Source organism: Scatophagus argus, chromosome 6 (genome assembly GCF_020382885.2).
Source record: "Scatophagus argus isolate fScaArg1 chromosome 6, fScaArg1.pri, whole genome shotgun sequence".
NCBI classification, from domain to species: Eukaryota; Metazoa; Chordata; class Actinopteri; family Scatophagidae; genus Scatophagus; species Scatophagus argus.
In genome coordinates, this window is record NC_058498.1 from 20,594,795 (window position 1) to 20,613,496 (window position 18,702).

General features: G+C 41.8%; 3 protein-coding genes across 4 annotated transcripts; 2 read left to right on the plus strand and 1 right to left on the minus strand.

Annotated features, from left to right (window-relative positions):
- The first annotated feature begins 326 nt into the window (after positions 1-326).
- Positions 327-10,093, plus strand: tbc1d23 (TBC1 domain family, member 23). Of its 2 annotated transcripts, XM_046390760.1 has the most exons (19): positions 327-477; positions 1,538-1,649; positions 2,676-2,781; positions 3,565-3,769; positions 3,868-3,991; positions 4,093-4,217; positions 4,304-4,350; positions 4,434-4,537; positions 4,673-4,795; positions 4,921-5,013; positions 5,105-5,275; positions 5,379-5,421; positions 5,561-5,667; positions 5,788-5,930; positions 6,289-6,333; positions 7,097-7,185; positions 7,458-7,593; positions 7,767-7,961; positions 8,220-10,093. In XM_046390760.1, exons 1-19 carry the CDS (start codon positions 440-442, stop codon positions 8,302-8,304), a joined length of 2,091 nt encoding a protein of 696 aa, XP_046246716.1. In that variant the 5' UTR covers positions 327-439; the 3' UTR covers positions 8,305-10,093. The 2 variants fall into 2 exon arrangements, with proteins under 2 accessions (XP_046246716.1, XP_046246717.1); XM_046390761.1 differs by lacking the exon at positions 6,289-6,333.
- Positions 10,094-10,607: 514 nt separating this feature from the next.
- nit2 (nitrilase family, member 2) lies at positions 10,608-15,479 on the plus strand. Its single transcript, XM_046390764.1, has 10 exons — positions 10,608-10,761; positions 10,928-11,046; positions 12,116-12,236; positions 12,875-12,963; positions 13,084-13,177; positions 13,273-13,347; positions 13,435-13,513; positions 14,048-14,146; positions 14,602-14,657; positions 14,873-15,479. Exons 1-10 carry the CDS (start codon positions 10,620-10,622, stop codon positions 14,971-14,973), a joined length of 975 nt encoding a protein of 324 aa, XP_046246720.1. The 5' UTR covers positions 10,608-10,619; the 3' UTR covers positions 14,974-15,479.
- Positions 15,473-18,267, minus strand: LOC124060159 (ICOS ligand-like). The gene is made up of 5 exons (XM_046390763.1): positions 17,794-18,267; positions 17,365-17,691; positions 17,005-17,289; positions 16,751-16,921; positions 15,473-15,755 (listed from the first exon to the last, which is right to left on the minus strand). Exons 1-5 carry the CDS (start codon positions 17,960-17,962, stop codon positions 15,673-15,675), a joined length of 1,035 nt encoding a protein of 344 aa, XP_046246719.1. The 5' UTR covers positions 17,963-18,267; the 3' UTR covers positions 15,473-15,672.
- Between the last annotated feature and the right edge of the window lie 435 nt (positions 18,268-18,702).

Below are 18,702 nucleotides of genomic sequence, written 5' to 3' on the forward strand. Positions count from 1 at the left end.
AGGCACAGTGTTACTACTTCATTTTCATATCTACTTTCGACTTTAAAGTGAAAGAACTAAGAAAATTGTAACCCTCTGGGTATTAAGCATTGAAACAGATATTCAGTTTAGCTTTCTATTAGGCTTTCTCAGATAGTTTACTGTTTGACAACAACTAAACCTACATGTCACAGGAAAGATGCTGGTATGAATAACAAGATTAATTATGGCTAATTCCATTTAGCTACTTCAGTTTCAGACTCTTACTATTGAGCATGCTCCAATGATTATAAACACGGTAAGCGAAGTGATCACTTCTTGCTGCTGGTTTGCTCTGGCCTCTGCACCCATCTTTGATAAATCACTATCCTAGCGCGCCCCCGACGTTCTTATTATTGACAGCACTGCGCGACAGATCGGTCGAGTTGACGGCGTTTGACGTAACATCGTCACCAGAACAATGGCGGATGCCGTGGAGGAAGCTTTTCCGGGCAGTTGGTGAGATATTTGTTAACGGAGTATCAACATAAGTGACGTTTTTTTCGATTGTCAAAAAATTCCATAGGCTTCGTCTGACATAAGCTTGATCTTTAGTAACTAAAATGAATCTGGGTAGTAAATCTGTTCTGCTGGATGTCTGATACCAGCCTGGTACCCGTTACTGGTCGGCAGCTAGCCAGCTAACGTTAACTAGCTATGTTGCTTCTGATGAATTAGCGGCCGTCAGTAAGACGGACACAAATTACCGGAAAGTTCATTATAAGATCCATTTAAACATTTATATTTTCATCACTTTCTTTCTCTCTTTGACAAGTTCACTGGCAAAGCCTTATACCCAGTATGCTAACAATAACTAGCTGTTGCAGATAGTCGGTATTTGTCGAGTTTCGCTTCTTTTTAACCAGCACCCAACCTAAACTAAGTCCCAGTTTGTTCTTCTCATGTATTACGCCAAATTCCAATATAATTATAACTTCATGATCACACGACATAAGGGAAGTAATCTTAAAGCTGTCAGTCGTAGTAAGCGATGGGGCCTGTCGATACTTGTCAAATCGCTGGGTGAAGATCTGGGCATGTATGGAGGTAGATATAATCATAAAAAGATTGCCATATCTGTATGTGACGTGATATCCGCCTGCAGTAGAAAACTGGCTGTTGATCAGCTGATGGCTGATATTCCAACACATTTCACTGAATACAAATGTAAAGACAAACTGAAATGATCAGATCCCAGTCTTAGAAACTAAGTGATGTCTTCGTAGTCTTAACTTGTAGAACAACAATTGCAGCTTTTTGTCGATTAATTACCCAGTTAAGCGACTAATCATCAACACAATAAAATGTTGTATCTTGATTTACGGCAAAAGATGCTTGACTTTGCCACATTTTCTGATTGATACATTTTCTATGATGATTTTACAAGACTGTGGGAACTATTGAAACACGTCACACATAAATCTTATCTTTGTTCTATGCTAAAGATGGACTTCATTTGCTAAATTTTTTAAAACTGTGGTGATTGTTTTTTTTCTTTCTTTTTTTTTTCTCCCCTCAGGGACCAGGATCTAGCTGAGGCTCTGGACTCCGGCGGCTCTGATATGGAGACGGAAAGAGGCATCATCCAGGTTCAGGAGCAGTCAGCTCAACACAGGGCCAAGATGTGGAAGGTGAGAAGCATCACGGGAGTCAGCCTGCACATGCTAAAAATTGCAGCCGATTAAACAAAGCAGTTTCACTTTAATCTGACTGTTATTGTAGTTTAAAAGAACAAAGTTGTTTATTTTCGGTATTCAAGATAGTATGTTTGTGTACAAATTGAAAGCTGTAATGCTTCTATTATTAGACACCGTGCTGTAAAAATACGGATTCCTTTTGTCAGACACAATTCAACAGACTGGATAGACCAACATCTCAGGCTCGAGTGATGTAAAGGATATCACGTCTTTGTGACACACCCGCAGTTCATGCTTCAGTTATGTTTGAAACCAAATCAAATACCTGTGGCATATTGTGAAGGTTTTCTTTCAGACAGAACCTGTTTAATTCTACCTGTTTGTGTTTATTTTTAGGTTTATAACCAGCACACTATCGTTGGTTATGTATACAAAGTGCTTTATTTTCTGTGAGAAGAGGCATTATCCACTGTGCTTTTCTGTTATTGCTACTTTGAATAACAAGTTTGTATGCTATCTATGAAAAAAGATGTTTAATCTATGCTGTAGATCAGCTTTACCTCTTTAGACTACACCACGGAGCATTCAGGGAGCACTCATTCTTGATAGTGTGGTTAAAATGTATGAGATGAATACCTACCACTGGGACAAAAAAGAAAATACTAGATAGGCTGCAAGTTGAGTGGTATTTTAGGTTTTCACATTGGCCCTTTAAGACGTGTCTGAGTCATCTGGAAAATTGAAAGCCAAGGAATTGGCATTACACATTTTTTTTTTAAATTTACAAATTAATAAGCAGTACAATTGGTGTAGCATTGGTTGTAGTCATTCTCATCTGGTAATTAGTAACTAAAGCTGGGTCATTTTGTAAAAAAGGCATGACTGCCATTGCAAAGATTTTTGCTTTTAGTCTCTGAATCATCCACAAGTAAGATAAGTTAATATATAAAGTCACACAGCACAGTTACTCTGTCACTCTGCAGCAGTTTATTGCATTGATTCCCTGTTTTGTGTTGGCAGATTGCTTTAAATGTCTCTGGAAAAGGAGACAGCCTCTCACCGTGGGACGGTGTCCTCGATTTACCAGAACAGACCCTCATTCACAACCGCAGTCAGCAGCTGATTGGTGAGTAAATTCCTTGACACAAGCCTGGAGTTTGGAACTACTGCAGCAAAAGAAGACAATGTAGTCAGCACCATAACATGAACAGAATTCATTTTTTAAAATCTTTTTTTAATTTAACTGCTCCTTTCAAGTCCCACAGTGTTATAGGAGAGCAATTCTAAAACAATGGAGGATTCTTTTAATTTTCCATGTACTGTAATGAACTTATTCTGCCCTCCAATCAAACTAGTAGGCTGTCTGAGCAGAAAACATGAACAAAATATCAACATACAGTAACAAGAAGTATCCTTTTTTGGATAAATAATAATGTACGTATGAAAACATCCCTAAGGCAAGCTTTCCAGCACCTTCTGGTGAGTCTGCTTTTCAGTTTGGGGGAATAGGAGAGAAGAAAGAGAGGTCGTGTTTATTTTGAATCTCTCTCTCTCTCTCTCTCTCTCTCTCTCTCTCTCTCTCTCTCTCTCTCTTAGTCTGCCAGTATCCTCAGGATGTCAGAGGAACAAATTATGTTTATCAGTCTGCTTTTCTGACAAGTCAACAAAAGGATTTGATACAGCTCAAAATAGAAAGTGTCTTATGAGAGTGATGCCCAAAAAAGCTACAGAAAAAGTGCTCCTTTCATGTACTGTTACATAATTAAAAATTTTCATACTTTCTTTGTCAGTGCACATTCTGCATTTCTCTGCTTTGTGTTTTTGATCACCAAATGGAGATGACAGCATTTGTAAAAGATGTTTCTGGAAAAACTCTAATAATTCTTGATGCTTTGCTTCCCATGTTTAGACCAGCTGGGAGTGTCAGAGGAGGAGAGGAGTAATTTGGCGTCCGATGTCGAGTCAGTCATCACTTTCTACTGCAAGTCCCGCAACATCTCTTTCACCCCGGAGCTAAGCTGGCCTCACCTGCTCAAACCGCTGCTGGGGCTTCAGCTTCCCCGCAGCGACCTCTACAACTGCTTCTACGCTTTCATGAACAAATACATCCCCAGGTCTGAGTGCTGTTTTAGTCGTCCTTCACATTCCAGTCTCAAAAAGAACGGAAATAGAGACGGAAATTGTAACAGGTGTCTCATATGTCTCGTTTCAGGGACTGCGTGCCAAACGGCCGACCCTTCCACCTGTACAGACTGCTGCTGCAGTACCACGAGCCAGAGCTTTGCTCTTTCTTGGACACCAAAAAGATCACACCCGACTCCTACGCCATCAACTGGGTATGTAGTTCTTGTTCTGCACAGTCACAGCTTGTTCAGGTCATTCGGACATGTTTTTGTCCGCGTGAGTGCGGCAGTTGATATGTTTACTTCCTCCATAGATGGGCAGTCTGTTTTCCAGCAGCTGCCTTCCTGAAGTTACCCAGGCCCTGTGGGATTTCTACCTCCAGCAGGCTGACCCCTTCCTCATCTTCTTCCTCATGCTCATCATCCTCGTCAATGCCAAGTAGGGAGCAACTAGTCGAAGCAGATGAATACACTAAGGAACCCTACATGTAAATTTGATTTTTCTGTGTTTGATTTGCATCTCAGAGAGACCATCCTTGCACAGGAAGGAAACAGCAAAGAGGACATCATAAGTGAGTTTGGCTGTTATTTAACTTGTGTGTTTATTTGATATCACATTAAATGCCGTACTTAAACAAGGCTTTCCTTTTCACAGAAATGCTGGAAACGTCTCCTTCTCTCCTGGAATCTGAGGATATTGAAGATTTGTTTTCTCTGGCCCAGTATTACCAGAGCAAGACCCCTTTGTCGCTGAGAAAGGTAAGGCTGAACTGAAACAGCGTGTTTGATGCACATGGAGTGGTGATGAGGAGGCTAACAAAGAGCTAAAGGCAGCTGCACAAGAGAACTCATTGTGTCTGAGGGATTATTGTGCTTTTGTTTCTCTTTTGATAGATGAACCAGAATCTGTTTGGTAGCAGCCTGGTGGCACTGAAAGAGGAGGACACTGACCTGAGTCAGGCGCTGTGTCTCCCCGTGTCGGTCCCTGAGATCCTGCAGGCCAACCAGCTGCAGCAGGTCAGTAACACTCCAGTTACTCTCAGCTAAATAATAATAAGTACTACACTTTTGAGAGTTAGCCATGTGAATCAAAAGAAAGAGAAGAGAATGTTTAATATGATAATAAAGGATTGTGCTTTCAGGATGGGGTCCGTTTCTTCGTGGTGGATTGTCGGCCTGCAGAGCAGTACAACTCTGGGCACCTGTCCACTGCTTTCCACCTGGACTCCGACCTGGTGAGAGCAGATGATATTTATTCTGTGTTCAACTGTATGGAGTATTTGAATACTCTTAGAGGAATAAATGTGTTTTCCTTTCTTCTCACAGATGCTCCAGAACCCGTCTGAGTTTGCTCTCTCTGTGAAGTCCCTCTTGGAGGCTCAGAAGCAGTCCCTGGAGTCCGGCTCCATCGCCAGCGGAGAGCATCTGTGCTTCATGGGCAGTGGGAGGGAGGAGGAGGACATGTACATGAACATGGTGCTGGCACATTTTTTGCAGGTGAGCAGCGAGAATGTAGCTGTAGGGAACATAAATTGATATGTAAGTTGTATTTCACAATTTCTCTGTTCTTCGATGACACTGCGACAATTTTTTGTTGCAGAAAAACAAAGAATATGTCAGCATTGCTAAAGGAGGTTTCATGGGTAAGTAAGTGAAGATGTGGCTCTAAAAAACATGTACACATGAGCTAAAGTATAAAAATTGCGTGGACATGTTTGTTGTGAGTATGGATCCTTTGCGTATTCGTGAAAGGTGAAAACTCAGAGGTTTGTGTGATTCCAGCCCTCCAGAAGCATCTGGTAGACATGAACGTGGAGGGTCTCGACTCTTCGTACGTCCACTGGATCGTCAGCACGTCAGGATCTCACAGCAGCCTCAGCTCTGCCGATGTAAGTGGTCAGAAACATTCGTGAGCGCACGCATTGGCATTGTTATCACTTTGTCTTAAACTCAATGTTGGACACATCTCTACTCCTTTAAACAGGTTATCCTTTTTTTTCCTCATACAGGGCGAGTCACTAAGTAGCCCTGGAGACAGCAAAGGTGTCAAGTCTTTGGTCAACAAAATGACGTTTGCTCTCAAGTCCAAGTCAGTAAATGTGAAGGAGAAGATGATCAGCTTCATCGAGAATACCTCCACCCCTGTGGAAAGGTGAGGTCCTAATTCCTCCTCTAAATCTCTCATTAAGGCACCCTGAAATCCACATGTCAACGCACTGTCTGTGTGTCTTTCTCAATTTTTTTTTTTGGTGTGAAAATTGTAAATTTTACTGTTACCCTAATTTAAACTAGCAACATTTATTAGGTGCTACTGCTGATGAACACATTAGAAAGTGTGAACTATGTAGACTGTAAAAATGTCTGAAGACTGAAATATCGCACTGGTCTGACATGACCAGGGAGTGCACTTATCAAATCAGAGGACTGTGGTCATGTGATGACTGTAACTGACATTTACACAGTTTTTTGTGTTCTGAGTTCACCATACCTTGTGCCTTATTCCATGCTAGAATATCTTTCAATCTGCCATGGCCAGAGAAGGTGACTCCAGATCGGTAAGAGCTCCTTGACATCGAGCTGTTTGCCACCAGCATGCCCACTGGCTGTAGACCTGCACCGGTCCGCTGGGTTTAGGAGAGTTAGACTGTGTCACATTAACGCATGCTTAGCATCCACACTGCTCACTCATGTGCTAGCACCAACATATTCCCCATATAGAATGGGCAGGCTGTGTACGAGATGTTTAGGGTCTGTCCTTGTGCTTTCACTAACCATATCCAGTACTGCTGTTTAGTTCACACCGCTGAAGCTACTGTGGCCTTTCAGGAAGCACTGAGTCATCTTTACATCCACGACTCTCTGAGGCCGTCGTGTCTTTCCAATTGAAACAAGTGGGGGGGGTTTAAGTGAAAACCTCTGCTTAACTGCTGTTTGCTTGGAGGTGCCTCCAACAGTCAATCTTCACATTTCATTGTTGTTCTGTTAAATGATAGCCAGGGCTGTGCAGAAACATGAATAAACTATAAATAAAAAATAAAAGCAGCACTATGATTTGTTGCCAATAGCCCTGACTATCATACGCTGACTAACCTATAGCTCTCCTGGAGTTTAAATGTCTCATTTAACCTCTTTCTTTATATTTAACAGCTTAACCTGGCAGTAGTGGCCTAAAAATGTTTTACTGCATCCCGGAGCTCATCATGCCATTTCTAAATGTGCAAAACCTTCTTACGTGTTTTTAATGTCTTTTCATCGCAGGCAATTTGTCTTCAGAGCCTGCTCTGATGCTGATGTTGACCTGTTGCTTTCCATCTGCAGGCACGTGAGCAGCAGCGACCGTGTTGGCAAACCTTATCGTGGGGTGAAGCCTGTGTTCAGTATTGGTGATGAAGAGGAGTACGATACAGGTACAGCCGGGGGTACACACACACACCCCCACACATACATTTCCCCGAAATGTATAGATGTATAGATACATGTAAATATCTGGTATCTTATATTTTTTTCTGTTTTGTTACTATTTCATTTTCACTTTCTTGGTTGGGAAAATTGCAAAGTGCAATGTCTGTGTGTAAAAAGAATTTCCACTCGGGGATAAATGAAGGAATTCTGATTCTGATACTAGAGTAATGTGAAAGCTTTTTCCTCGGAAAACTAAGTAGTAATGTGTATCCCTCAGATGAGATTGACAGCTCATCCATGTCAGACGACGACAGGAAGGAGATTGTCAACGTTCAGACCTGGATAAACAAACCAGATGTAAAGCATCACATTCCATGTAATGAGGTGAAAGAAACCGGTCACATGTTCCCCAGGTGAGCTGCTCCATGAGTGAATGTGATTAAAAGTATTCCCCAGCCAACCCCCTGACACCAGCTGTCATGGCTGTGGAAGGTTTGATTGGGCAAGACGTTGCATTTTAACATGACTAATCTCCACTTCCCCAAACAAGAAGAAACATGTAACGCTGACTCTCATGTTTTTCCAGCCACTTATTGATCACAGCGACTCACATGTACTGTCTACGGGAGATCGCTTCAAGGAGAGGCTTCGCCTACATTCAGTCCAGACAAGCACTGAACTCTGTGGTGAAGATCACATCCAAAAAGAAGCACCCAGAACTGATAACATTCAAGTTTGGCAGCAATAACTCAGCTGGAGTCGAGATATCAGCAGTTGAGAGGTACTTCAAAGGTCACAAAAGGCCTTAATTGTCATTTTAAGGCAGAGATAAATAATGTTTTCACTGTGGGCTGTCACCTGCTTATCTAGTAATTTGTGATTATTTCTGAGGTTATCAGTGATTATTGACTTCATTTATGTCATTCATACTGTCATTGGAAAGTTGTTTAGCTGCACTGAGTATATTTTCTGTTTATTAGTAGATATTTGCTCATTTTTACAACAATTTCCTCCATGTTCTTCCCCTCCCCCCTATCAGATATTTGATACCAAATGCAGGCGACGCCACCAAGGTCATTAAGCAGCAGATCATGAAAGTCCTAGATGCTCTGGAGAGCTCGTAAAGGAAGATGACGGGGTCGTGATGGCCTGCCGTGACAAAAACTGTAAGAAGATGCTCTGTTTGCCAAGAGTGAAACCTTCTCCTGCTCTCCCTCCTGGACAGATCCAGTGCAGTGTTGACTGTGAAGCCCGTGTTGTCTATGTTTGGGACATGGGGACACACTGCTGACTGCAGCCCTGTGGGACAGGCTGTGTGTGATGAAATACTTAGGTGCTCCGTAGTCATCCAGTCATCCTCTTCTACTAATTTAAACAATATTAGTTATGTATGTTTTTCTTTATTACTAATTGCAATTCCACTATGGCAACTTCCCTCTGGCCTTAACGTAGCGTACTGACTGATCTGTTCAATCATTACATGACTACATGACCTTTTCCTTTGACTCAGCTCTAACACATTTGTTTTGTATTGCAGCTCAGTCTCTTAATTTGTTCTTCTTCTGTAGATTTAATAATCGCGGTTCTGCTCTAACAAGACCCACCCCCCCCCCCAAAATAAATGAGCAGTGCTGGCGCATGAGGCAGGTTTCCTACCGCACCATCTGTTTTTGATAACTCTTATTTTCCAGCAGGCAGCCTTAAATAGACATTATTTGAGGACATTTATAAATATGTGATGTAAATATTGTGTTAATTGCTCTGTATCAGTTCAGACCTTTGACCTTGTCATTTTGAAAGCATATCCTGATAGTACCAGTCCCCTTTCTTAGAATAAGGAGTAGGCCTTTTACAGTTTCTGGGAGATACTTTATTCTCTGCTTTTTCATATAATAATGAATAAACCTCATTTCATAGCAAAGTGATGTAGCTCTCTGTAAGCCCCTCTGGAATACATGAGTATTACAACAGTTATTGTTGTTATTAAGCGCCTGAGCACCTCAGTATTTTTCCATCCCATTCAAATTCAGTATGTTAATTATTTTCTGAGGTAATTTAATAAAAATGTCCAAGTGAAATGGTTATGTTAACATCTGGATGGCTGTTACCTTCCTGAAGCAACACCGTGCTAACTTCTACTTATTCAGAAAGTAAAGGACTGTGCTTTGCACTTTAAAGCACAGCTTTGAAAGGCATGAAAAGAAAATGTGTAAAAAGTAAAGTCATTATATGTCTGTGTTTTCAAATCAGTCTGTCTACTCCATTGTATTAGTGGAAGCTAAGCAGTTTGGGTTTGTTTGCCGCTGTTGCCTTGGGCCTCATGCCTGTGATGTGTGATATAGGCACCAGCACTGGCAACATATCACAGTATATTGCTACTTCTTCTCTGACATTTACTTTGTTTTGGACATTTCCTTGCTGCGTTCTTTCTTACTTATTCATTTGCTTTGAAGTCCAGTTGTATAGGCAGCCTGGGTTTAAGTGTCAAAGCCTTTAAAGTGATGCAGCACCTTCCTGACAGCTCCGGTTAAAACTTGTGTCCAGAGAAGGTTGTATTTTGTTTTTACACTAAAATGAAATGAGGGGAGAGTTGGGTGTAAAATATATATGGCACATTTAAAATATGGGCAACAGAAACCAAAACTTGAAGACTAACGAATCTGGTCTTTTTTTCATTCCAGTCTTTCATAGCCTTCCTGTGTAATCCATGCTTTGTGTTGTAATTTTGTGATATTCTTCAGTACTGACTGAAACATCCTTGACTGGGAGTCTTTATATTACTGTAACATCACTGGCAAAGGATATCACCACTAGTCGAAATGCAACATGTCTCAAGTGTAATTTGCACCTTAATGTACTGCTATTATTTTCTAAACATTTCTGTTTTTAATAAATGGAGATTATTCGACTGCACCTGTCTAGGTATAGTCATTCATCCACTGTTATTATGTCTATAAAAATAGTGGTTATATATTTGTGGCTTCTACAACACAGGCCTTTCACCGTACACTTTCTTCCTGTGTTGGAAAGTTGCTTTTTACAAAACAACTGCTGTCACATGTAGAACAAAAAGAAGCTTCACACAGATGTTTTATGTCTGATTATAGTAGACAAGTCATAGATGAACAGTAACATTCTGTGGTTTAGCTCTCTATTATGTCTATGGTTTAGCTGCTTTACCCAAACTGTAGTTAGAAGTCACTGCTGATTGGATCAAAAACAGGGGAAAGACTAGCACTGAAACCGGATTGGCAGCTGAACTCCCACCCTCCTGCAGACGTAGCGTCGCCTTTCAACTTCACAATAAAGGTTCTGAATTTTACATAAGCTCTAGCATATATCGTAGAGCGACTTTAAGTAAGAAAAAATGTCGATTTAAGTTTACAAAAGGTCACTATTATTGCTCTGTATTCCTGTATGTTGTTTTACTGGACTCCCTATGGTCCGTGTCAGTACTACAGACTATTATTTTGAAAGCCAAAAAGCCACCCGGAATCACATGACCTGTCTGTCAGCTCTGTATGGTGAAACCAAACAAGACAACTCTGCATACATGTCCACTTTAGCAAAAGCAATGTCCAGTAAGTTCAAAGTTCTCTTTTTTTTTATTTCACTGAAAATGTAGGCAATTAATATGCACATTCAAACGACTCCATTTGCAATTTAATAACTCCTCAACGTGTCGACACTGCACAGTTATAAAGTCGTAGGTACCCAAATTCACTGGCGGTCTGTTGTTTTGTCAAGAGTTCCGTCTGGCCGTGGTCCAGCTGCAGGTGACGAGCGTCAAGGCGGACAACCTGAGCAGAGCCCGGAGGCTGGTGAAGGAAGCTGCGGGACAAGGCAGCAAAGTGGTGCTGCTGCCGGTGAGGAGTCCGATGAGGGGATAGCAGGGCAACCTGGGGCAAATTTGCTGTCCCATAAAATGTGGACCTTTTCATTTTGAGTGTCGTTGCATAGTCGCTTCAATTAGACTTAATTGTTACATATATTATCAAAACAAAGGAGGTGGGACAGCAAAGGCTCACCACATCACAAGCAGCGTTCAGAAAAATCAAACTTTGTTAATGAATGAAACACAAGCACATTAAGCAATACGTACTTGCCATACTACAACTTTGTCAAAATTTTGTTTTTTTTACTTCTGTACAAAATGCTCACACCTTTTTGATGACTTACTTCTGTTCCGTCTAAAAACACTTATTTTGTTGTGCAACAGTTTAGTTATGTTTTACCAGGTCAAGCTATGATGGAGCTGGTTACAGAATCAGCAAATTATGTCAATTTGTGCTTGTTGTCTCAGTCTTTCTGGAGCTGGTTGGTTCATTGTGAAACCTTTTTTGATCATTATTTTTGAGTTACAAGATTTGAGTATGTAGTGGTTTTCTTCCATCCATCCATCTGTTTTCTATACTGCTTAACCCTCAGAGTCACGGGGGCCTGCCTATCCCAGCTGACTACAGGCGGGAGGCGGGGTACACCCTGGACTGGTCACCAGTCAATCGCAGGGCAGATACACAGAGACAGACAACCACATACACACACACACACACAAACAAACAAACCTAGAGGCAATGTAGAGTAACCTAATGTGCATGTCTTTGGGATTGTGGGAGGAAGCCGGAGAACCCGGAGAAAAACCCCACACAGGCACAGGGAGAACATGCAAACTCCACACAGAAGGGCCCAGACGGGGATTCGAACCTAGAACCCTCTTGCTATGAGGCGACAATGCTAACCTGCTAACCACCGCACCACCATGCTGCCTTAGTTGTTTTCTGTTACAATTTAAAGGATCCTTCACCAGCTTCCCACAGGAAAAGAGAGAGTCAAGAGGTCAAATCCTGACTCTCAGTGTATGTCTCTGAGTCCAAGATTCATCAACAGTCCACACCTCCTGCTGTAAAACTAACGCTTTCTCGGTCATTAACACAGGAATGCTTCAATTCTCCATATGGGACCAGCTTCTTTGCTACGTATGCTGAGAAGATCCCTGGAGAGTCCACTCAGGTGCTGTCGGAGGCGGCGAAGGAGAACAAGGTGTATCTGGTGGGAGGTAGAGAAGCATCTGTGGCTGTGTTAACACATATAACAGGGTCCAGAGAGGAGCAGAAGCATATTCCTCTACTGTAAATGTACATTGGGACCATGTTTGATAAATGTGACAAACTACAAGACTGGAGAAAAGTATGGCAGCCAAGAGTGGCCGTAACTGCTGTTATCTATTTAATCCTGTTATGTCAAGATCATGACTTCATAGTTCTGTTTTCTTGGGATATTGCAGTAGTTTTCTTGTGATAGTGATTTCATTAGCTCATTATTTTGAAAAAACAAGAGATTATTTTCTTGAGTTAACAAAAGCAGAATCAAAAGCCTGGGCCGTAATGTAACTGAGGCTAATTTCTTATTGCACATACTTTCTGTAGGTGTTATGCCCGTATTACATTAATTCATCTAAAATCTCAGTGTTGAAGATTTTGGTATTACTGACACAGAGTTAAAGCCTGACAGCAGCTAAGTTAATAAATAATCTCAGTTAAGCCATCTGAAATATTGTGTGTACTCACCTTTAAAGGCAGAAAAATGGGAGAACAGTTTTTGGGGCTAATTACATTCAAGGAAGTGGTGTAAAGGAACTTCGAAACTGCATTTAAAAAATCAACAGTAAAATCTGTTCTACCGTGTGACTTGCAGGATCCATCCCTGAAGAGGACGGAGGAAAGTTGTACAACAGCTGTACAGTGTTCAGTCCTGACGGAGAGCTGATTCTCAAACACAGGAAGGTGCGTGTGCATCAACTACAGCACTCTGTCTAAACTACTTAATGATCTCGTAGAAATCTTAGAATGATTTTCGCCGCCACAAACTGCTTGTCTTCATCTTTAAACTTTTACTTCTTCAAGATTCACCTCTTTGACATCGACGTTCCGGGGAAAATTCGCTTCCAGGAGTCTGAGACGCTGAGCCCAGGCAACAGTTTGTCAATTTTCGAAACGCGTAAGCGACTTCTCCCGTCTCTTCCCCCGTATTCTTCCCCGCAGACGGACAAGCATCACATCACTAACATGTCTTCTCTGTTCCTCCTCCTGCAGCGTACTGTAAAGTGGGTGTGGGGATTTGCTATGACATGAGGTTTGCAGAGCTTGCACAGATCTATAGCAGGAAAGGTAAGTGACTGATGAGACTGTGCTCATGGCATCAACTGTTCCTGGTGGCGTGCAGGACAGCTGATCAGGTTGTCTATTTGTCTTCAGGCTGTCAGCTGCTGGTCTACCCTGGAGCCTTCAACATGACGACTGGCCCATCCCACTGGGAGCTCCTTCAGAGGGGGAGGTCAGACTGGGAGTACTAGAATCATTTAGCAACTGAAAAATACTTATTGGAATGAACCAAATATCTTATATAGGTGTATATACATTATGTCACCCAAAAACCCAGGCATGAATACACCCTACACCATGTAATATGATTAGAGTCACATGAGATGACATAATGTCATCAGTGGAGGATGAGGAACAGAAAGGATAAAAAGTTCCAGCCCTGCAACAACAACCTAAACTTTGACTGTCATATGTTATAAATGTGAGAACCGTAAGCAACACTGCTGTAAAATTATGCCTGATGTAGCTGTTTATGTCCACTAAAACAACTTTTATTATTCATTTATATTCTGTCAGGATCTGCCCCAGATAAAACTAATGCAGCCTGATGATCACAGACCGCAGACCTCAATAAAACCTTTATGATTCTATCTTAACAAAACACATAAAATGATGGAGCTAGTCCTTCAGACATTTCTTAAGCTTTTAATGCTATAATTTACTTCCGCCTAATTTGACATCTATTATTTTGTTGTATCCTTTGCAGGGCACTCGATAACCAAGTGTACGTTGCCACCGCTTCTCCCGCCAGAGATGAAACTGCTTCATACGTCGCCTGGGGCCACAGCACTGTTGTTAACCCATGGTACAGTAAAAACATGTTCACCAGCTCATGCTGTGTGCGACTGTTAAATGTGCGGTACAAGAGCATGTGACCATCCACACATAAGTCACCAAGAGGAAGAAGAGAGGCAGAGAAGGAAGGAACAGTTTAGAGGGAACGAGAAATCATTCAGATCTTAAAGTTCAGACATGTTATCAACAGGATGTACAAAGCAGTACTAGTCTTCATTATGCTGAAAAATATTAGTTGATTAATACCGCTGCATTCATGTGTAATTAACATTTTACTGTTGTAGCTGGTTGATGTGACGTTACTTTGATATATTGTGATTCTGTAAGCAAGGTTTTCTGGCACTCCTACATTGAAAGCTTTTGTCTTCCAGTCAAGACCAACAGTATCCTGATAATCTTGATTTCTTTGAATTTTTTAGGTGTGAAATGTTGCAGACATCTGATTGTTGCTATCTGTGCTTTCAGGGGAGAAGTTATCTCAAAGGCTGGACCAGAGGAGGCCATTATTTATGCTGATATAGGTGAGTGAGTAAAGCGTTTTGCTTCTTTCTGCCGACGGTATTGAAGCTCTACAGGACTGAGCTCTTTGATGAGACTGTGAGAAAAATAAAAGGCTTCATGCAGCTCAGCTATGTAATCGAGAGGTTTTAAAGTGAATGTGATTTCTGTAGATTGTTTCCGTGTATGCTGAGTTTGCACTAAACCTCCTGTGAATCCTCCTGCGACCTGTTCCCAGACCTGCAGTATTTAGCCGACATCCGTCAGCAGATCCCGATCACAGCTCAGCGTCGGAACGACCTCTACGCGGTGTCGTCTGTGCAGGAAGGATCGAGCTGAACGCTGCGACCTTAAGAAGGAAGGTGTGACTGTACCGGCACAAACTATGCAAGGGATGTCTGCTGCAACAGAGTCAAGACCTAATTAACTCAAGACTCAACTGTCTTAATTGTGGAAACGAGAGATGCAATTTGGTTGATCCTTAATTCAGTGATGCTGCCACTTCTTGGGCACCACAGCACTGCTCACTTCTTAAGGACAAAGTGCGCTTTGTTTGAATGAGAGGTTTGGTTAGTCATTGATTGCTGGCATCAGTTATTTGGTAACATTTGCTAGCTACAGATTCTCTAAGGTGACAATGAGTAAATACTTTAATCTGGTTCATATTATTGAAAATTGAACCTTTGGAACCTCGTGTCAAAATTCTCTATTAAAAAATTGTATTTGTGGCTCCAGAAATTTCAAAAGTAGAAAACATTCTGTTCTATATTGTCATATTTTCTATTATGGTGGAGAAATGGAACAGATCTGTAAAATAAAACTGAATAAAACAGCTCCATGCCTGGGTTAGGGCATCTTTATTGAAAATACAAGTCCTCCCTGTGAGAAGAATGTGAAGGGGTGTGATTTTTTAGCTTAAAAACCCTCCACTTGAATATTGCAGCAGTCCTTGATCCAAGCGGTCAATAAAAATACATATATACATCAGTGCTCTGTTATCTCTACTCAACTAAAGTGGGAATTTGTTCACTCAGATTTTTACACATCGGTCTCCTTTGGCTTCAGCTTCATGACCTCAGTCTCCTCGGTCTCCTCCTTGTAAGGACTTCTCCTTTTGTATCCTAATGACAACAAAAATCACATTATACACGAATACTTGTTCAAAATTAATTACATTTCTCCAAAAGTTGGTTCCCACAAAGTGTCTGCATAAAACAACCATGTGTTAAACAGGTTATTTTGCCTCATTAACATCAATCACAAACATCAATCTGATTGGCCAGTTACACCCTCCTCTGCACTGCCAGAAGCAGCAGCTGTTCAGGATCAACCAGATGAAAAACACTATCGTTTTACAAAAACCTCATTCACACCCTGCTGGAAGCAATTATGTAGTGGCCATTGTTTTTCTCAGTGTGACATCACACTGTTTATTAATGTTTAGTTTTTTTATCTGAAATATAAAACTAAACTTCTGACTACTTCAGATAACACAATACTAAATTGAGCCTCAGGATAGGAAGAAACAGTATTCTTAATCCTCTTTCTTAAAGCAGTTTTAACAATGGGAAATACTGGGCAAGTTCATCGGTACAAACAAAGCCAAAACTTTAGAAGGTGGGTTCCAAAGAAAGGGCCACCGGGAAGCTATGGTCAAAATGATGTATGTCTTCATTATCAGGACTTCAAGAAAAGAGCAACAGAAAATAACTGGTTTGGTTACTCTGTGTTTTTTAGAGCCCAGTTCAGCCATCAGTCAAGTCAGCTCTAGTCGGCCAATAACCCTCACGGCTAAGTGAGCTAACAGTAGAATAGCTACAGCAAACAAGATAGTGAGCAGCATTTGGTGGTTTCACTGGTGATATGCTGCCCGCTATGTTCTTACCCTCGAATTCTGCCCATACTGTACAAGTTGCTCTTCAAAACTTAAGAAAGCAACTTAACAATCTTAAGTTTTGAAATTATGAGTACTAGCCAAAATGGCCGCACTTTCCAAATATATATGTGTGTGTGTGTGTGTGTGTGTGCAAATGTTTGACTTACAGGGTTTTAAGACACATGAAACCCTGGCTAAGGCCAAAGCTTGGATCTGCACTTTCAGTTTCAAGATACCCACCTCTGTTAGCATGTTGGTGTTCGCGCTTCTTCCTCTTACTTATCCTGTCCAGGTGAATCTGGTAGGCGACTCCTACCATCACCAAGACCCCAACCACCACACTGAGAGCCGTGCTGAAGATCCACATGGCCTCTGATGCTCGACTCACCACCGGGCTGGTCTGATCTCCATCTTAGCAAGAACAAGAACCAGAGATTAGTGTTGTGCTGGTGTGTTTGGTGTGAGAAAGAATAACTGATTAATCAATTACTCACAGCTTGTGGAAGTCAAGGTTTCATTCATGGACAGGTTCTCTATGGTGCACGACACACTGGAGTCTTTGGATATGTTGACTGTCAGGAGGCTTGTGATGTTGTACAGATGGGAGTCTGGGAGTGATGCCGCCTGGGTCCTCACTGAGCCTTCGGGGGGCTCCTTGGTGTTGTTGATGAGCCAGAGAACTGTAGGTTCAGGAAAACCACCGCTGGAGTGACAGAAGAGGGTCGTCTCACCTCCCTGAGCCGCTTCTTCCCTCTGCAACAGTGGGGTGCTGAAACTGGCTACAAACAGCCATCAAAGACTGGAGTTAGTTCCTGTACACCGTCTTCTGAATACTGCCTGTATTTGACACTGACCTGCTATCCTGAGGCACACGGTGCACAAAGCAGCACTTTGATTCTTTTCTGAAATGATGAAGAGACTGTAATTCATGTTGTGCTCTGTGGGATGAACTGCGGGCAGCTCCAGGGAGAAGTTCCCGGTCAGTGCGGCGTCCGCTGAGATTGTGGCGCTCTTAAGGCTCAGTTCCTCCACGTTCCTTTTCTTTTCAAACACTGATCTGACCACCACCACTTCGTCATTTCTCCTCCACTCAATGGAAAAATTCTCCAAACGTAGTAATTTCGGGTACAAGCAGGGCAGTGACACTGGCCGTCCTACTACGCCATGGACGCACTCTTCCTCTGTAGAGAAAGAAGTATGAGCGCACAGGTAAACCTTCCGTGAGCGTCGGTGTTAGTTATCTCGCTGTGTAACATGCATGGCCAGACAGAGTGTCATCTTACCCAGGCAGGCGCAGAAACCGAGGAAGCAGAGCAGGAGTCCCGTGCGCCACAGGGCTCCTGCCACCGGCATCGTCCACTGGCGGCACTTTTGCGTACGCAAGACGAAAAAACACTCCAAAAATAATATCTTCTTTAAACAGGAAAACACAGACCAGTCCATTACTAGCATATATGACGGTCTTACTGTGCTTCTCTGTCTTCTGCTCGTTTCCTTTAAAGACTCCACGTCTTACGCACACCTCTCTCCACTGTACAGGAATTCATTGTCGGTCATGTTGTGGCATGTGGTGCCATGACTACCTGCTGTCTCTGTGTGACTCTGCAGCAGCACCGTCGGATATATTCAGGGGTTCTCACGCAGAAATGAGTTTAAAACAAAAACACTTCAGACCCTTCGGTTTCAGTCGCATACATCCTGTTGGGAGACCTGTAATGGAGACTGGTCCAACCTGTTTGACTTCTTTTCAGGTCACACACACACCTGTGATGTTGGTGGCGAATGGCAGCCATTCAAAAGTTTCAAAATAAAAAACAAAACGTGTAGAAAGGCGCTCTAAAACTAATGTTAAATGAGCAAATATTCAACTTAATGCTTCTCCCAGTGCATTTAAAACCTATAAAATATGTTCATGTGTTCTTCACCAAAATTTGAACTGAACATAAAGATGATACGGAATCTCAGCTTTGAATACAGTAACATATTATTATGGAGACTTTAGGCGGGAGGAAAAATATTTTGCTATTAAATAGTATTTACACATTTAAAAACAACTGGATTCATAACATTATCATTCAGGTCATAGATTTTTTTTTGGGGGGGGGGGTAAAAAAGATGAGAACTTTTCTTAAATGCGTCTTAAATTCTGGAAGTTATGCTGTAATATATTGTAATAAGATAATATCATGTTT